Source organism: Sus scrofa, chromosome 7 (assembly GCF_000003025.6).
Source record: "Sus scrofa isolate TJ Tabasco breed Duroc chromosome 7, Sscrofa11.1, whole genome shotgun sequence".
NCBI lineage: Eukaryota > Metazoa > Chordata > Mammalia > Artiodactyla > Suidae > Sus > Sus scrofa.
This window is the reverse complement of record NC_010449.5, coordinates 77,141,423-77,161,268: the sequence shown is the minus strand read 5'-3', so window position 1 is coordinate 77,161,268 and position 19,846 is coordinate 77,141,423. Positions and strand designations below refer to the sequence as shown.

The 19,846-nt window shown below is 41.7% G+C and overlaps 1 protein-coding gene, 1 pseudogene and 1 gene segment (V, D, J or C); all 3 read left to right on the top strand.

Annotated features, from left to right (window-relative positions):
- LOC110261604 lies at positions 3,295-4,245 on the top strand (annotated as a pseudogene).
- On the top strand, positions 7,919-8,680 carry LOC102165645. The segment is given in 2 exon segments: positions 7,919-8,084; positions 8,295-8,680. Coding segments are annotated over 2 exon segments (420 nt in total).
- LOC106504483 lies at positions 13,705-16,534 on the top strand. Its single transcript, XM_013978238.2, has 2 exons — positions 13,705-15,161; positions 15,347-16,534. Exons 1-2 carry the CDS (start codon positions 15,110-15,112, stop codon positions 15,844-15,846), a joined length of 552 nt encoding a protein of 183 aa, XP_013833692.1. The 5' UTR covers positions 13,705-15,109; the 3' UTR covers positions 15,847-16,534.

The window sequence follows — 19,846 nt, the reverse complement described above, 5'->3', positions numbered from 1 at the left end:
AGATTACATTTTATACCTGTTCAGGTGATCAACAGCTCATCCCGGAGAACAGGTTTTTACAAACTAACCAATCAGTGTCAGCTCCTGGCTTCTGAAAGTCGCTAATGAAGGGAGGACTCACTCCAATGGACACACCCCTACGTGCCAACCAATCAACAACAGATTCACTGTAGTGACCATGCTTCTACAGATGATGTCAACACATTATACCTCTGAAAGCTTGCCAAACCCTGAATTCTATGTTTCTCCCAAATCCTATCTAAATCAGCCATTTGTGGTGCTTAGCAAGGATTGTCTGACTTGCTTATCTATTGCAAGGAAATTTCAGCTTTATCTTTTTATCTCGTATATTGGGTAGAGGGCTCATCCTTTGACAGCTGTCAGTGTATATTTTCTTATGGGATATTAGGACTTTGGTAACTTTTAAAATTATTTTTCTTCTACACTCACAACCTAATATCAATGGCATCTGTACTTGTTTGAAACTCAGTATTAGCAAAGTATTTGATGTGATATGGGAACATACAAAATCATCATTAATGATTACAGGGAAATAAATTTCTCTTTGCAGGTCAGTCCCATCAGAATAGTGATGTTTTCTTCTAATTCTGTATTCTTCTAATTCACTGGTTCCAAAGTCAGCTTTTTCAAAGCGGTTTTGTGTTATTTTAGGGTGATTGTGTCCACCTGATAGTGAGAATGTTTACCGCATCAAAAATATGCTATTTATTTTAAAATTTTCAATTAAAAAAGACAAGTTTTCCAGCTTAAAAAAGGGCAAAGTATTTGATTAGGTCCTTTTAAAAACACATATGAATGACCAATAATCACTTTAAAGGATATTCTACATCAGGAAGCAACAAAATATGGCCCGTGAACCAAATCCATCTAACAATTGTCTGATTTAGAATCTATTTAAATACATGTTCTCTTTAGTGTGAAGGGCTCTCCTTGATTTGATGTTGATCTTATGGGATGAAAGACAGCCCCGTGCAGTGACTCAGCCCGAGGACACATTCCTGTCCTTGAAGGGACCCTAGGGCAGATGAGGCCCTACTTGTAAATATTTCAGGAGCCCTGTTTTAGCCTGTTAAGTCCAGGTTCCCAATCAAGGCATCCAGATCCAACTAAAACATACCTCAGTAGGGAGCAGCGAAGCTTTCATAGGAGACCCTGGCAAAGGCAAATCTTCGGTCTGAAGAAATCACTGGCCTGAGAAGACTCTCTCACATGTCTCAGGGCTCTGACTGAGTGTTGTTGAACAGAACTTTAAAGAAGCTGTGTAAAATTGTTCAAAGTAATGTCTCCATACGGCCACAGAGGGGCAATGCTGCTTCAAAGATTAACTCTTGTCCCCCCCCCCCCACCCCAACCTCCAACACGTACATATTCTTTAAGTAGCCAGAAAGGATCCTTTTAAAATCTGTTAACTTATTATCTCCTACTTTGCTTCAATTTACATCTATCATTCTTAGATGCATGTAGGTGTCTATCTAGCTACCTATCCATTCATGTGACTAAATAGTATCTGTGTTATTCTAGTCTAACAGTTTGAAAAATATGGCTTTGGAAATCAACAATTCTATGAATAATATGTGTTGTCCTTCAAGATCAGGGGCACATTAGCCTCTATGATATAAATTTATAATGTTTTCACCCAGACACAGTCGGGCTTCCAACCGAACTGAGTTAACCTGTGTCTGGAATTCCCTGACCCCAGTCTTTACTGGGAAATCTGGTAGGTTTAAGTCCCAGTTCAAGCATGTCCTCCATCAGAACTATTTCTCTGATTGGGCCCAGAAGCAGAATTCATGATTATTATTTTTCGGCACGTGATATAGATGCACCTTTCTCTTTAGCAGGTTTTATCTGACGTACTTGAATACTGAGACTCGACTGACCAAAGAGTGGAACTATATCTCTTTCATTAATGAGACCCCAGGGTGGACATTTCAGTAGGCACTTAGTAGCATTAGTAGATATATATTGAAGGTGTACATTAATAAAAAAATAAATAAAAAAGAAAACACATAAACAATTCAACAAAAATTTTAAAAATCCCCTTAGAATCTATGCTGGGATAGAATGGGGTTAGACTAAGGAATGGGAACACTTGTCATTGTTTCCTACTGGACTGTGATGATGTTTTCTTTGATAGAATCTGAGATGACATCAAATACAGAGACTACAAAAATGTTCTCTGTGCTTTAAAAAAAAATGGGCTCCTTATTTCTTTTAACTTCTATTATTTATAATGCAGATCTGCACTGTTTTTAGGGCTGCTTTGGAATTTACTCTCAATTTCTGTCTCTATACCCTGCTGTGTTGACATCCAAAGGTAAATGGATTCTTAATATTTTTGTGTTTTATGTACGAAGATAAGGTGTGAAGACAATGTTAAATGCTTGTTCAAACTAAGGATGAGAACTCCCAAAAATGTTGCATTTCTGAATGGTCATGGTCTGATGTCTTCTGAAGTCTGCAGAATTTTTCTAGTTTCTCTCATCCATTTGGAGATCAGAGCTCCTCCACAGCAGATAATTACAGTACTTTTCAATGTATTTTCCCATATATATTCATAGAAATATTTCACTTGCCTGGTTATATTTTAGAAGAGATGTAATTTGAAATTGGTTTAATTATCATCTATCATTTCTTAGGGTCATGTAAAATGTGAGCACATCTGAAAATTTGTGTTAAAATTTGAGTTCCATGAGGACAAAAGCAGTATATATTTTCTCTGTTCTGACTCATGACCTTAGCTTATAATGGTATATCATGCCCCTTTTGTGTCTTCAATAGACTTTAGATTAGTATTTGCAATATAAAAGAAATGCCCCTTTATATGCTAAACTTGTGACATCATGGGAGTCATTTTCTTCCTCATTATAAAATATTATGCCTATTAGCACATCAAGAGGTCTTGATATATGATTTTTAACATTCTCGGAGGTGTCAGGAAAAGGAAGAGGTGGTAGTGGGAGAGAAATTCTAGATTGCTCTTTATTAACATGTAAGGAGGGAGTTTCTGATTTTCCTTTCTCTCGCTCTTTCTTTTTTTTTTTTTTTTTTTTTTTTTTTTTTTTTTTTTTTTTTGGTCTTTTTGTCTTTTTTAGGGCTGCACCTGCAGCATATGGTGGTTCCCAGGCTAGGGGTCTAATCGGAGCTACAGCTGCCGGCCTACACCACAGCCACAGCAACACCAGATCTGAGACGGACTTACACCACAGCTCATAGCAACACCAGATCCTTAACCCACTGAGCGAGGCCAGGCATTGAACCTGCAACCTCATGGTTCCTAGTCGATTGTTTCCGAAGCTCCACAACGGGAACTCCCTGATTTTCTATGAAAACGATTTTCAGCAATTCTTTGTTAGGGCATATGGGGAAGTGCTTGCTTTGTGAAAAATAGCTTTAGGTGAAATGACTTGTGAGAGGGTGGGGCCTGTTGAAAGAATTATAGCAGATGTGAACTTAAAGTCAGAGTTCAAGCTGGCTGAGAAGACTAGACGATCACCTGAGCTGTCACTGAGCCTTGGTGCCAGGAACAATGGACAAGATTCTGGGAGCATCATTTTTGGTTCTGTGGCTTCAACTAGGCTGTGAGTTGTAGAGACGAACCCTTAGAATATATCATCAATTGGAAAGAATAAGAAAAATTCATGCAAGTAGAAACTTTAAAAAGGAAATATCAATGTGGGGACCTGATGATATTTTATCTCTTTAAACAGGGGTGAGCGGCCAACAGAAGGAAAAAAGGAACCAGCAGCAGGTGAAACAGAGCTCTCAACCTTTGACAGTCCAGGAAGGAGACATTTCAATTCTGAACTGTACTTATGAGAACAGTGCCTTCAACTACTTCCCATGGTACCAGCAACATCCTGGCAAAGGACCTGCATTATTGATCTCCATGAGGTCAGGTGTAAATGAAAAGGAAGATGGAAGATTGAGAGTTTCCCCCAGTCAAAGTGCCAAACATGTGTCCTTGCACATCAAGGCTTCCCAGCCTGGAGACTCAGCCACCTACTTCTGTGCAGCAAGTGCACAGTGCAGGCACCTGCAGCCTGTACCCAAACCTGCAGCTGAGGCTCCAGCCAAACCCTGCTGTGTAGATGAAATAGTCACACATACACACAAACACACACACAATCTATTTAAGAAAACTGAAATAATGCAAAATTTATTCTTTCATCAGAATGCAATTGCTATAGAAAATCAAACACAAAACAAAGTCTCTAGAAACTTCCAAATATTTGAAATTTATGCACTAAATTTTAAAATAACCTTAGGTTTAATAAGCAATTACAATGGCTATTAGAAAATATTTTGAAAGAAAATATAGTGAGGGAGTTCTCATCAGGTCTCAGCAGAAACGAATCTGACTGGGAACCATGAGGTTGAAGGTTTGATCCCTGGCCTCGCTCAGTGGGTGAAGGATCTGGCGTTGCTGTGGCTGTGGCATAGGCCAGAAGCTGTAGCTCCGATTAGACCCCTAGCCTGGGAACCTCCATATGCCGCGAGTGTGGCCCTAAAAAAGCAAAAAAAAAAAAAAAAGAAAAAAGAAAGTATAGTGAAAATATATAAGTATAAATATGTATGAGATGCAGTTAACATAGTATATAAAAGGAAATTTATCTTTTCAAATACTTATACTGCTAAAGAAAAAAGTTTGAAAAATAATTATCTGGTCTTTCAGCAAAAGATGATAGAAAAACAAAAGTAAATTAAACCCAACATAGCCGAAAGAAGGAAATAATAAAATGTTTAATCAGTGAAATGCAAAAAAAAAAAAAAACCTAGAGATAACCATGAAATAAAAAACTAGTTTTGTTAAAATGATTAATAAAATTAGAATATTCTTGGGTAGAATTATGAAGGGAAAAAAGAAAAAGAAACCCAACCATAAATATAAGGAATCAAAAAGAAAACCATTCTACAGGCTTTACAATGTTGAAAGGGTAATAAAAGAATGAATACACTTAATAAGTTCAAGCCACTGAGTAAGTGTACAGAAGTAGACCCACATAAATTGGGAAAACTGATTTTTTTTGACAAAGGTGCAAAGACAGTTCAAGGGAGGTAATATAGTCTTAGTTTATGATGTTGGGACAATTACATATTCTTGGGGAATAATTGAAAATTGGCCTAAATCCCATCCCTTATACAAAATGTTTGAGGACAGTCTCAAAATGGACCACACATTCAAGTGTAAAATATAGAACTATAAATGTTTTAGAAAAAAAATAAGAGAATATCTTTATGAACTAGGGTTAGAAAAAAAGATTTTTGGAGTTCCTGTCGTGGCTCAGTGGAAACAAATCTGACTAGCATTCATGAGGATGCAGGTTTGATTCCTGGCCTTGCTCAGTGAGTTAAGGATCTGGGCGTTGCTGTGAGCTGTGGTGTAGGTCGCAGACTTGGCTCATATCCTGCGTTGCTGTGGCTGTAGTGGCTGTGGTGTAGGCCAGCGGCTGTAGCTCCAATTCAACCCCTAGCCTGGGAACCTCCATATATCATGGGTGCAGCCAGAAAAAGACCAAAAAAAAAGAAAAGAAAACAACATTTCTGACATGACACCAAAGGCACAAACCGTAAAAAAGTAAATAATTTACATTTTATCAAAATTAAAAATGTTTACTGTGGGAAAGACACTACTAAGAGAATGAAAAAGACAAACCTCAGAATGGCAGGAAATATTTGCAAAATATATTTTCATCAAAAGACTGATATTCATAACACAATGGACTCTCTCAACTCAGCAGGAAGAAAAGGAAAAATGCAACTGAAAACTGGACAAAAAAATTCATGCAGTTCACCAAAGGGCTATGTGGTTAGGAAATAAGCATATAAACAGAGGTTCAATATCATTAGCCATTAGGGAAATACAAATTATAGCCACAAGACACCTCACATTACTTATAAGGTCTAAAATAAAAAATACAGACAACACCAAGTTCTGACAAGGATGCAGAGAAATGAATCTCTCATACATTGCTAATGGATGAATGGTATAGTCATTCTAGGAACTCATTCAGCAGTTTCACATAAACTTAAATAGTCACTTATGTTATAGTCCAGCAATCACACTCTTGGAATTTATGCTTCAGAAATGAAAAACTTATGTTCACACAAAAGTCTGTACATAAAAATTTATGGCACCTATATTTGCAATGGCCCCAAACTAGAAACCAGTCAAGTGTTCTTTATTGGGTGAATAGATAAATATGCAGGAGTATATCCTCACAATGAGATATTGCTTATCCACCTTTCTCAACTTGCAGGAGGCTTATACCACAATAAACCATTTTAGGTTGAAAATATCCTGAGTCAAAAATGTGCTTACTATACCTAACCTGCTGCCTACAGTTGGGCAAAATCATCTAACACAAAGTCAATTTTAAAATAAAATGTTGAAAAGAAAATCATGGACATGGAGAACAGACCTGTGGTTGCCAAGGGGGAGGGGAAGGGAATGGGATGGACTGGGAAATTGGGGTTAATAGATACAAACTGTTGCCTTTGGAATGGATAAGCAATAAGATCCTGCTGTATAGTACTGGGAACTATATATAGTCACATATGATTGAGTGTGATAATGTGAGAAAAAGGAATGTATACATGTATGGGTGACTGGGTCACCTTGCTGTACAGTAGAAAATCAACAGAACACAGTAAACCAGCTACCATGGAAAAAATAAAAATCATTCAATTAAATGAATAAATAAACAAAGTGTTAAAAATCTCATGGAATTTCTTGAGTATGGTACTGAAAGTGAAAATCGAAATGGCTGTGTCTGCACCGAATGATTGTAAGTGCACAAGTTGTTTGCCCTTATTATCCTGAGGCTGGTTGGGGTCAGCTGGCTGTTGCTACCCAGCATCATCAGGGAGTATCTTACCCCCTTGCTGCTAGCTCTGCAAAAGATCACATTTCAAACACTGAAACATGGTTTCCTGAAGGCATGTGGCTCTCTCGCCAATGTAAAGTCAAACGTTTTAAGTTGGGAGCTCCCACCTTGATGCAGTGGGCTAAGACCCACTGCAGTGGTTCGGATCACTGTGGAGGTGCAGGTTTGATTCCTGGCCTGGCACAGTGGGTAAAAGAATCCAATATTGCCTCAGTTGAAGCTCAGATTCAATCCCTGGCCCGGGAACTGCCACATGCAGCAAGTGTGGTCGTAATATTTTTTAATGCTAAGTTGATCCAACATAAGTTGAGAACAGTCTGTAGTGATTAAAAGGAAAAGACCGTTCATACATGTGATAGTGTAGCTGGATATCAAGGATGTCATGCTGAGTAAAAAAGTCAATCACAGAAGGCAAACTGGTGTATGATTACGTCAATGCATTATTATTACTCCATACATAATGTATGATTCTAGTTATACAACATTTTCAGGAGGAAAAACTGAAAGAGATGCAAAGGGAATGAGTAGTTGCCAGGGGTTATCAAGGTTGCAGGGGTGGGGAAGGTGTGCAAAGGAGGAATACAGACAGGTCAAGTAACCCTGTACCATGACTTTAGTGATGGGGAACCTATACAGGTGATAAAACGTCTATGAGTTTTTAAGAGTCATTAGATTCTGGATGTCGAAAAGTACATACAGGCTGAATGAATGACCAGTAAGTTGATTACAAGAAGTGTTCAGAGCCTATATTAATCTCTTTTCAATCAGCGAGCAACACTTTTCTGCGGAGTAATTATCAAAGTATGTCAGCTTGTTTGGTCCTCAGTTCCCCTCAGCGCAAACCTTTAGCACTAGTTGCTTTTTCCAAGCCCCTTGTCAGGCTCTGCCTAACTAACTTAAGGACCAGGGAAAGACAGGTAGACCAAGTGAAGGTTTGTGCGGAGCCAGACTTTTTCTCATCTGTGCATATGACACGTGGGCTGTGAACATAACAAGCCCTACTTCCTGTCTGGGGGAGTCACACAGGAACCCAGGGACTATGTATATGAGCTGCCAGACACTCCAAGACACTGAACGCTCAGCCTGAGGCACAACAAAACATACTTGTGCAGGGGAATCTGTGCCACATGCCGCTCTCCAGCCTGCTCTGGCTCTTCCTGGCCTCCGTCTTCTCTGGTAGGGATGGTCCCACACATGGTGGGAAGGTTCAGGGGGAAAGGACTGCACACAGGCCCGGGTGCTTCACATGGACTCGGGGAGGAAGGGGGATGGCAGGAAAGCAGGCATATTATGATTTCAACTGGGCTTGTCTTTGGGTCCCAAGGTAGTCTAATTCCTCCATTATTTTATTCACTGCTTATCTCTGTTTTCTGATTTTTCCCACAGGATCCGGTGTGTCCCAGAAAGTTACTCAAGACCAGCCAGTTGTGTCTAGGCAAGTTGGAGAGGAAGGCACCTTGAACTGTCGGTATGAAACATCGCAGAGGGATTACTACCTTTTGTGGTATAAACAGCCTCCCAGTGGAGAGATGACTTTCCTTATTCGTCAGTATTCTACTGGCTGGAATGCAAAGGAAGACCGCTACTCCATAAACTTCCAGAAAGCACAAAAATCCATCAGCCTCACCATTTCAGCCTTACAGATGAAAGACTCTGCAACATACTTCTGTGCTCTCTGGGAACTCACAGTGCTTGAAACAATAGGAAAAGCTGAACAAAAACCCCAGAGCTCAACACGAGAGAGCCCCCTGCTATAGGACCCAAGCCTATATGCACACCTGCAGACCCCAGACAAGAAGTGGTTGTCCTGTGGTTACTTCATCTGTGGTCTGGATGAGAAGGTTTCATTCTAAATTACAGCTCCTACCATGTCATGTGGAGCAGGTGTCCTGAGTAACTTTCTACTAATACGTTCTCAGTCTTGACTTTTTGACTTTAAAGCGATTGTACAGAACACGTGCACACTTGTCTAAAGTTGAAAGCTTGCCTCATATAACAACTTAAATGGCAGTTTCACTTAAATATGCTCACATCACACATTTGATCTAGTTCTCTGGCATCGTCAGGAAAATCACTTCCGTAGTCTTTTCCGCTTATGCCTTGCATCAACTAGGGTACAGTCAGAGAAGCAGAATCAAAGGTGACACAGGATAAGTAATTAGTTATAAGGATAGGAATCCATGCAATGGCTTGAGCTGGGGGAAGAGTCTATGAAAAGCTATCATCTTTGTATCTGCAGTTGAGCCAGATCACACGTACCATCCAAATCTTCCGCAAATGTCTTGTGTGTCCAAACCTGTCCCAGAACTACACAGGGAAACACATTCTAGGATATGTATTTCCAAGTAGTTCATTTGAGGCAGTGTAAACGTCAGTATCCTCCTTGCTAACTTGGCCTCCATCTGTACTTCTTCGAACAACTTTCAAATAAAGACAAAAGCAAAACTGTGCTTCCTTCAAGTATGATGCAATAATTCCTCATTCAATCAGAAACAAGCTAACCTCTCCTGCAAAGAGTACACCAAGTTCATTTATCCGTTTTGGGGTGATGTTCTTTTCTTTTCTGATGAGTCATATGCTCCCATTGACTCCTGTATCCTAATGACTGAGAAATAACGAAGAACTACAGATTGGCTCATATTAGCCCGTCTTGGGTTATTACATTCAGGAAAGCAGGAGAGGGGAGTTAAAGCTGGTTGATATGTGCATAATTATATTCATATCAAAATGGAAAAAATTTTCGTAACTATTATACTTCCTGTTTCTGTAAATGACCACATTATTGTAACTGGTATTAATAACTACCTGCCCCATTACCCATTCCATAATCTTTTTGTTCACAGGAAGCACCTCCCCTCACTGCTCTACTTGACTTTCTATTAAACAAGCTCCTCATTGACGAGTAATGCCTTGTGGAATGCCATAAAGATGAATAAGGGATTCAGCAAGTCCGCGAGTGCGGTTTGGACAGACGTTTGCCTGGCATCGAAGGCAAAACCAAGGGACTATTTAATTGGAAGCGATTTTGCCAATACCTAGGAAAACTGATATACTGTGTTCTGGGAAACATCAGTCAGCAGGATACTGACTTCACATCAGAAGCAATGGGATTCACCAAGGAAAAGCATTGTTCAAGTGTTAAGTGAAAATAAACAAATAAGACTTTCCATCCAGCTTCTTAGGAACAGGAACCTATTTTTAAATGGTCTTTGTTTAAAATCACTGCTAAGAGGATAGAAAGTGAAGGCAGACCGGTGCACTATATGTGCAATGCTTATTTCCGAAAAAGGACTCAAGAGCACAATAGAGTAAAGGCTTATACAAATCGGTAAGAAGACAGTTAAAGAGAATGGCAAAGTCTTGGAGATGCAACTCAGAAACATCATATCCAATACCTAATAAATACACACAGACCTTGATATTATTCTTCTTGGAGAAAAGAAGGTAAAACCTCATCCGAGTGTTCCATCTGTGTCCTCTCAGCACCCTGAGTAGGTATCCGTGTACTAGAATAGGACCGTGTAGGGACAGGGGAAAGAGCGACTGTCTCCAGGAAAGGAAGTGATTAAGTAAATTTCCTAGGCGCTTCCAGCATTGAACTGATGTGGAGAAAACAGCAAGCACTAGCAGGTCACGGATGTGGACAATGAAAGAAAGGCAGATTGTACTAGAAAACAGAAGGTTGGTGTTTATTAATCTTACCATATTTCAGGCACTGTAGTAGGCACTTCAGCTGCGTCATCTCATTTAAATGTCACAAACCCTATGAGAGAGATGTTATTGTTCCTAGGGTTTGTTGTTGCTGTTGTTCTTGTTAATTTGGGAAATAAGACATAACTTTCCTAAGTTGAAAAGCATCTCTAACTTCTACTTTCAACCAGCAAGTAGCATTTTAGGGGACTCCTAATGGAAAATATGCGGACTACGAAGACGCCCTTGCCCCAGAGCAGACTGAATGGATGGTTCAGTGATGGTGACATGACTGGTTTAAACTGGAACCTAAAGGGAACGAGAAAAGAAGATGCCACTCCTAGGTATAAATTGCCCCAGAATCACTAGATGAGGAAATCACCCCCTAACCAGTTAACAGTGCTGAATGCTTTAGCAAGACTCTCATAGAATAGTGTGCTGGGGGAAAAAGGGCTACAGTGAAAGACGGGATGTTAGTCCTTAAACACTTCAAGCACATTTCCCTATCAGGACCTGTGCCCCTGGCCTTGGCCCTCTCTACTGTAATGCTATTCCGCACCCCCCCCCCCCCCGCCAAACATCTACATGGCGCACCTCTGAATTCCTTCATGTATTTTCTCAAAAGTCACCCCAGGGTGGGCCCTTGACCTACATCTTAATATTTTCCTTCCTTGAGAATCAGGCTCTACACTCACTGCCTGTAGCAAGAAGGAAAGCTGGGGCATTGGCATCTGGTGTTCTGCTGAATGAAGTATTTTGTGATGCTTCAGCGCACCTCCCTGCTGCCCTCTGGTGTTCACGGATGACATTGTGGGGAAGCCTGGTCATAGCAGGAACTACCATTGGCAGCAGATCCAGGCAGTCAACTTCCTGAGGCAGGAATCATAAGAGATGATGCAGGAGGCCTGGCTGGTTTTTTCTTTCTTTCTTTCTTTTTCCTTTTGTCTTTTGCTTGCCATATGTGAAGCTGATTGACTTCAAATGACCAATAAAAGACAGGAGATGATACTGGCTGGAGACTAATAGGCTACCTTGAAAAGACAGCTCAAAGTGATTACAGAAGATGGGACATGTTTCCTCTGGCAAGCGAAATGGTGTTGACTGCTCCGGCCTCTCTTGTAGTATAGAAATAGGCTGAGAAGTGGTAGCAAGACTCAAGGATGAAAGAAGAAATAAGGAGTTGTAGCAAATGCTGCATAGAATACTCTTTCCATATTATCATATGCCACCCAGTCTCTCAATATGCTGCCCTAATGAGCTGATTTCCCACTAACAGTTACAAACATGATAGACCATGGACACAGATGATAATATTCAAATCTGCTGTGAAACATGCTAAGTGCACCTCCTAAAAATATCATGCTTTATCTTGTGGATCGAATTCTTGGCAATTTCAGGCAGCGTCTCCCAAACTCACCAAGCTTTTCTGCATTGCTGCAGCGTATTGAGTGAATATGGCAGGGAGGGTATTATCCAAGGTAGTTACTTAAAAAAAAAAAAAAAACGTATGGCCGCACCCATGGCATATGGAAGGTCCTTGGCCAAGGTTTGAATCCGAGCCACAGCCTGTGACCTACTCTGCAGCTGAAGCAATGCCAGATCCTTTAACCCACTGCACCAGCTGCGGTTTGAACCTGCACCTCTACAGCAATCCAAGCCACTGCCGTTGGACTCTTAACCACTGGAAACTCCAGTGGAAACTCCTATCCTAGGTGATTGATTGTGTTCTCACTCAGTTCTTACTGGAACCCTTCATGCTAGGGTCCCTCCATCCTCCTTTAGGGAGGCAGTGAAGCAAAGTGCTTGAGATCAAAGACTTGGGCTGTATTTCTAGATCTACCACTCATCCCTTGAGTGATCTCAGCTAAAGCACTCAGTGGGGTTTAGGCTTTGGTTTCTTCATATCTACAGTGTGGAATTTGGTTGTGTCTGCCAGGCAGCGTTCTTATGAGAGTGAGTGATGATGAACGCTAGTGCTGAGCCCAGCGCCCAGCAGAAAGATCCCGGCCACTTAGAGAAAAGGACATGCGAGAGGTTCAGTACCTTGCCTGGGGTTGCAGAGTTAAGTGTCAGGGTGGAGCCCTCCCTCCATAGCCTCTTGAGAGCTGATGCCTTTCCTCACCTCAGCAGTAACTGTCCATCTCAACAGAGTACTCTATTGTCTTCATGGTGCTTATTGCAAATTAAAATTGTCTTTAAAAATCCACTTATGTGCTTTTTTGTCTTCCCACTGCATCGGGTGCCTTTGATATGCTCTTCACTGCTGCCTCCTCTTGCCTAACAAGGCTTAGCACAAAGGAGTCCCAGTCTACACGCACACACATGCACGCACACGCACACACACACACACACACGAACAGGATCCTATGGGGCCTTCACAGAACAGAACCCACCTCCATGCCCTCTGCCTGACCCTTGTGTGGAGAAAAACATGTGCCTCCTAGACTCCTTCCCTGAGTCTAAAAAATAAATTTAATCAGAAAAGTGAAAAAAAATGCACAAAGAAGACAGTCAGTCAAGACAAAATAATGATAGCTTAGCCACTGAAGAAAATGTCAAGGTGCCGTGGAAACAAATCCAACTGGTATCAATGAGGATTCGGCTTCAGTCCCTGGCCTCACTCAGTGGGTTAAGGAGCCGGCATTGCCATGGACTGTGGTGTAGGTCGTCCACAGCTAGGATCCAGTGTTGCTATGAAAGGTGCTGTAGGCTGGCAGCTGTAGCTCTGATTTGTTCCCTTGCCTGGGAACTTCCATATGCCTCACGTGCAGCCCTAAAAATAAAAAGCAAAAAAAAAAAAATTACAGAAATGGGTTTGGGAAATAAGTAGTAACATATCATGTAACTTTGTAGATTTATGCTGTTGGTGGTATTCCTTTCCTGAAATGTGTAATGCTTTTATTTCTGAAAAGTATACGCTCTCCAATTTTTTAATCCATAATTGTATGTTTTTTTAAAAGGCCAATCTTATAAGTTTCAGGGGCTACAAACTTAAATCCTCCTCTGGACATATTTGTAATGCTTTGAAATTCAACCTACACACAGTGCAGGAAGAAGGTGAGCAAGTTTCCACAAAAAAAAAAAAAAAAAAAAAAAAAAAGTGAATTTCTCCTTGGATCTGCACCTAGGGGGCGCTGGTGTGTAAACTGAAAATGCCTTTTCTGTAAAAGGTCAGAACAGGCTCACAAACACTTTCCCGCCCTGCAGTGTAAAGAGATATTCTGACAACATTTCTTGCTCAATGACATGGGAAGCATCTCAGAATCCACAGGCAGGTAATTTTGTTAAGGCAGCCTCTCTTTCTAAGGGTCAGCATAATGTCCCTTGGAAGAAGAAAGGTACATACCTTGTCATTCCTCACCCTCAAAGCAACCTGGGTTCAAGTTCCCTGGTCATCAGACTTTTGCTCGTGGGGAGTCGCCCAGGAAGGAGCTCGTTGTCTCTTTGCTGCCCCACCACGATCTCAGTGTTCACCCTGATGCTTGAGCTGCTCCTGTTCCTCCTGAGTGAGTACCGTGCCATTGTACTCCCTTGGCCACACATGGGACATTGCTCTGGTTTGCCTTTGAACTGGGACTTTTCCTTTTAGCCAGGTTCATTGATTCAGCACTGATGTTTCAGGAGAAGCCGGAGCCCAGTCAGTGACCCGGCCTGACGACCGCATCACTGTCCCTGAAGGAGACCCTCTGGGGCTGAGGTGCAACTTCTCATCTTTGTTCCACCTTTTCTCTTCTGGTACATGCACCACCCCCACCAAGGACTCCAGCTTCTCCTGAAGTACATATGTGGAAACAGCCTTGTTTTAGGCATCAAAGACTTTGAGGCTGAATTCAGGAAGGGTGAAACCTCCTTCCACTGGAGGAAAACATCCACCCATTGGAGCAATTCAGACAAATATTCTGTGTTTTGAGTGACACGGTGACCGAGTCTGCAGGGGGAGGGGAACACAAATGTACTGGCACATTGCAGCTTAAAAGACTCGGGGTCTCAGCTTGAGCTTCTTTTTAAAGCAGTTGGCACGTTCCGTGAAGGCAAACAGTACAGAGAAGACAGAATCCTAGACATCGTTGATTCCTAAGAACATCCTAGATTCCACTTCCCTTACCGTCTGTTCTTCCTTCCTTCCTTCCATCATCTCTTTCTTTTCTTTTCTTTTCTCTTCTTTCTTTCTTTCTTTTTCTTTCTTTTTTTCTTTCTTTCTTTTTCTTTCGTTCTTGATCTCTCTCATTCTCTCGCTCTTTCTTTCTCTCTCTTTCTCTTTCTTTTTCTCTCCCTTTCTCTTTCTTTTTTCATTTTGAAAAGGAAAGACTAACTTTTTAAGTTCAGTGTTCACAGCAGGGTGGGGCTGAAGGGTGGGGCTTCATGTCACTGAGGCTCACCTGAGCAGGGTTTGTTGGGTGAGCTGATTGGCTACAGAAACTGGAACCTGTCCAGAACAATCCTGACACCCAACCTGCAGGGGTTCAGCTGTGTATCTGAAGGAGACAATTTCCCAGAAACAAGGCAGAGTCATGAAGGGGCTGGTGCGCCCTGTGCTGGGGCTTCTGTTGGCCCAGGTTTGCTGTGAGTTGGGGCTGCCCCACAGGGGGATCTCAAGGACTGAGCAGCTGCTGTACTGTTGAGGGGGTTGGGGGGAGGATGACAAGTCCTGCACACTTTCTATCCTTCTCCTCATCCAGAGGGACATTCAAGGTTCTGTGGGGGTTACAATGACCTTCATCTGTGACTGTCGCTCTGTTTCTCATCAGGTGTGAGAGGGATGGATGTGGACCAGAGCCCCCCAGCCCTGAGTCTCCAGGAGGGAGTCAGCTCCACGCTCTGGTGCAATTTTTCCTCTTCCACGCGGAGTGTGCAGTGGTATCGTCTGGCCCCAGGAGGCCACCTCAGCCACCTGTTTACCATTCCTGCAGGGACCCAGAAGAATGGCAGATTAAACGCCACGACAGTCGCTACAGAACGCCGCAGCTCACTGTACATTTCCTCTGCCCAGACCACAGACTCAGCCACGTACCTCTGTGCTGGGGAGCACAGCGCTCCCCAGGCACCTGCAGCCTGTACAGGAACCCTCCGAGGGGCTCAGCCCCTCCTCCAGCCACCGCCCCACCACGAGGCCCCCACAGGGCATTCACATGGCTTTTTGTTCCTCACCTACACTGGTACACATTTAACCACTGACACTTTTTGGCCCACAGATTTGGGACTTCGGCCTCTGTCTTCCCTTCTCAATCTGTATCTCCTTCTGCACTAGAACCTCTAGTAGCTAGAGGGTCCCTGGTAAGAGGACAGAGTTAAGATAATTATGTAGCCACAGTGTGCCGGATTCCAAAATGGTACGAGTGCAAGGAACGAAAAGAACAGAAAGATCACTCCAATGAAGATGTTTTCCAGCTTAGCTGGCTGTCTCAAGAATGTTCAGGGCTGCCTCACTGCACTGCGTCCCCACAGGCAATTGCAAAGCCTCCCATCCCATCCTGCTGGTGCTGCCAAGCACACCAAAAATATGTGCTCAGTGTTTATACGTGAACCTGGTCACTTCAAACAAATTTCTTCTCTTGTAGCTCTGGACGCAAGAAGTCTGAGATCAGTTTCACTGGCTACAGTCAAAGCCTTGGCAGGATCCATTCCTTCCTTTGGCTGGACATTACACACTTATAATGTCTTTATGGTGTCAGTGTAAGTTTGTACCTCTTAATCCCCTTCACCTCTTTCACCCCCTCTCCCTCCTTTCTCCTCTAATAACCAGGAGTTTGTCCCCTGTATCTCTAAGTCGGTTTCTGTTGTTCTGCACTACAGATGTCATATGGAAGTGAAGCATTTTCCTTCTCTGCCTGACTTACTTCACTAGGTCGTAAAACTCACCAGGTCTATCATGTTGTCCCAAAGGACAAGATTCCATTCTTTTTCATGGCTATGTAATATTGCTTTGTATATGTGTTTGTATATAAGTGTACAATGGATGAATACTGAGGTTGTTTCCATATCTTGGCTTTTGGAAATAAGGCTGCTGTGAACCTTAAGGTACATATATATTTTTGGACCCGTGTTCTATTTTCTTCTGATAGACACCCAGGAATGGAATTGCTGGATTATATAGAACTCATACTTTCACATTTTTGAGGCATCTGCATGTGGTTTTAAATAGTGCTGTGCCAGTTTATTTTCCCAGCACGAAGACACAAAGGTTCCCTTTTCCTCATATCTTCGAAAAACTCATTATTTCTCTTTTTCTTTTTCTTGTTCTTTTTTTGACGATAGTATTCGTATAGATGTGAGGTGACATATCCTTGTGGTTTTGACTTGCATCTTCCTGATGATCAGAGATGATGAGTACCTTTCCCTTGTCTGCGGGCCACCTGCATGGTTCTTTGGAAAATGCCTCTTCAGGTCCTCTGTGTATCTTTCAAACTCTGTGTAGTTTTAACTGTGCATGTAGTAGTTCTCTATATACTTTGGACATAACCCCTATTGACTAACCACTTGCGAACATCTTCTCCCATTCTATAGGCTGCCTTTTTTTGTGTTAATGATCTCCTTCACTCTGCAAAATATTTCTGTTTAATTAGGTCCCATTTTTCAGATTCGGGGTCTTTTTATGTTCTTGCCTGGGAAGACCAATGGAAAAAGAATAGTGCAAAGATGAATGTCAGCAAGCATACTGCCTGTATTTTCTTTAAGGAGTTTATGAGCTCAGGTCTCACGTTGCAGTTTAATCCATTCTGAGTTTTGTGTTGAACATGTTGTGAGAGAATGTTCTCGTTTTCTTCTTAACTATGTACTTGTCCAGTTTTGCTCAATACCAGTTTTTGAAGAAACCGTGTTTTCCCTGTTGCTCATTCTTGCCTCTTCTGTCACAGATTGCTCATATGTACCAGGCGCTGATTCTGGGCTCTCTATTCAGTTCCATCGGCTGAATCTCAGCTTTTGTGCCAGCACCTTAACATGTTAGACTACTGAAATTTGTAGGGTATTTTGATACTGGGGAGTGTGATATCTCCAACTTTGTTCTTTTTCCTTTTTCCAAAATTGCCTTGGCTTTTGGGGGTCCTACAAATTTTAGGATGATTTGTTCTAGTTCTGTGAAAAACGCTGTCTTGTGAGAGGGATCGTGTTGAATCTGTAGATTGCTTTGGTAGGTAAGGACACTTTAACAGTGTTCATTCTTCCAGCCCAAGAACATCGAATATCTTCCAGTATTTGTACTGTCTTGCATTTCCTTTATCAGTGTCTTATAGTTTCAGAGCACAGGTCTTTCAGCTCCTTGGTTAAATTTAGTCCTAGGTATAAGTTTCTTTTTGATTCAATTGGAAATTGGATTTTTTTTTTTTTGTCTTTTTGGCATTTCTTTGGCCACTCCTGTGGCATATGGAGGTTCCCAGGCTAGGGGTCTAATCGGAGCTGTAGCCGCCAGCCTCCGCCAGAGCCACATCAAAGCAGGATCCGAGCCGCATCTTCGACCTACGCCACAGCTCACGGCCATGCCGGATTGTTAACCCACTGAGCAAGGTCAGGGATCAAACCCGCAACCTCATGGTTCCTAGTTGGATTCGTTAACCACTGCGCCACGACGGCAACTCCCTCTTTTTGATTTCTAATTATTGTGGTAAGGACTTCAAGTAGTGTGTTAAGTAGAGTATCAAGAGGAGGCATCCTTCTCTTGTTCCTAATCTTATAGAAAAAGCTTTGAGAGTTTTACTATTGAACACGATGACAGGTCTGGGTTTGTCATAGATTGCCTTTATTATTTTGCATTATATTCCCTTTATACCAAGTATGTTGAAAGTTTTTATCATGAGTGGATATTTAATTTTGTCAAAATCTTTTCCTACATCTATTGAGATGATCATGTAGCTTTTATCCTTCATTCTGTTGATGTGTGTTACGTTGTCTGATTTGGGAATTTTGGGGTGGGGGCGGACCTAGGGGTCAAAACAGAGATCAGCTGCCAGCCTGTGCCACAGCTATGGCAATGCCAGATCTGAGCTGCATCTCTGACCTAAGCTGCAGCTGGGTGCAATGCTGGGTCTTTAACCCACTGAGCAAGGCCAGGGATTGAACCCACATCCTCACAAGCACTATGTTGGCTTCCTAACCCACTGTGCCACAGTGGGAACTCCCTCACATCTGGGACTTTGTGATACAAAACAGAAAACAAAATCCTTATTTCCACAGATTCTATATTCTAGAGCTCACTGACCAATAGAACTTTCTGATATGGTAGAAATGTTCTATATCTGCGTTAATCAATAACCACTAGCCTATTGTCATTACTGAGCACTTGAAATGTGACTGGTATGGTTTAGAAACTAAAACTGTAATTACATTTAATTTTAATTTAAGTAGCTTCATGTGCTAGAGTTAAAGTAGAAGCTACTACATAGGACAGCTCAGTTCTTGAAGATGACACAGTACATACCCTCAAGATACATGAAGACAGTTCCCACAGTTAGCAGGTCATGCTAATATAGGTTGACAAATGCTGTTAAGTGAGAGTTTCTGAAGTTCCATGGAGTCATACCAGTATCCCATCCAAGAGGGCACATCTGTGGCATATGGAAGTGCCCAGGCTAGGGGTCAAATCAGAGCTACAACTGCCAGTCTACACCACAGCCACAGCAACAAAGGATCCAAGCAGCATCTGTGACCTACACCACAGCTCACGGCAATGCCAGACACTTCACCCACTGAGCGAAGCCAGGGATTGAACCCACAACCCCATGGTTCTGGTCAGATTGGTTTCTGCTGCGCCACGATGAGAACACCCATCCAAGAGTTTTGTTTAAAGAAGTCTTTTTAGAGAAATTCATATCTGATAGAAATTCATATCTGATAATTTGATATGTCAAATTATGTTATTTTGTAAAAATCCCTATTATGTGTAAATGTAATGTAGTGAGACAGTAAATAAATATGAGCTCAAAATTGAACAATTTACAACCACGATAATCTGTATGACAACAGAGAAACAGGTATGCTTTATCTTCCATTTCGAGATCACAGGCCATCTAAAGATAAATTATGGGCTTTTCCACATTTATTAAAATGCCTGTGACCTAATACATTCCATTAGCACATGCAGAGACACATATACTACACAATTCTGATTAAATTGGAAATGGCAAAAGAAAAATTTTATTTCCTTCTGATGCTCTAGTTTTAAAAATCCAAGAATCCATTTTTAAATGGCAAATTGTTCCTCGTCAAACAATATCAGTGTGTATTAACTCCTTTCCAAGCCTTGACAAACAATT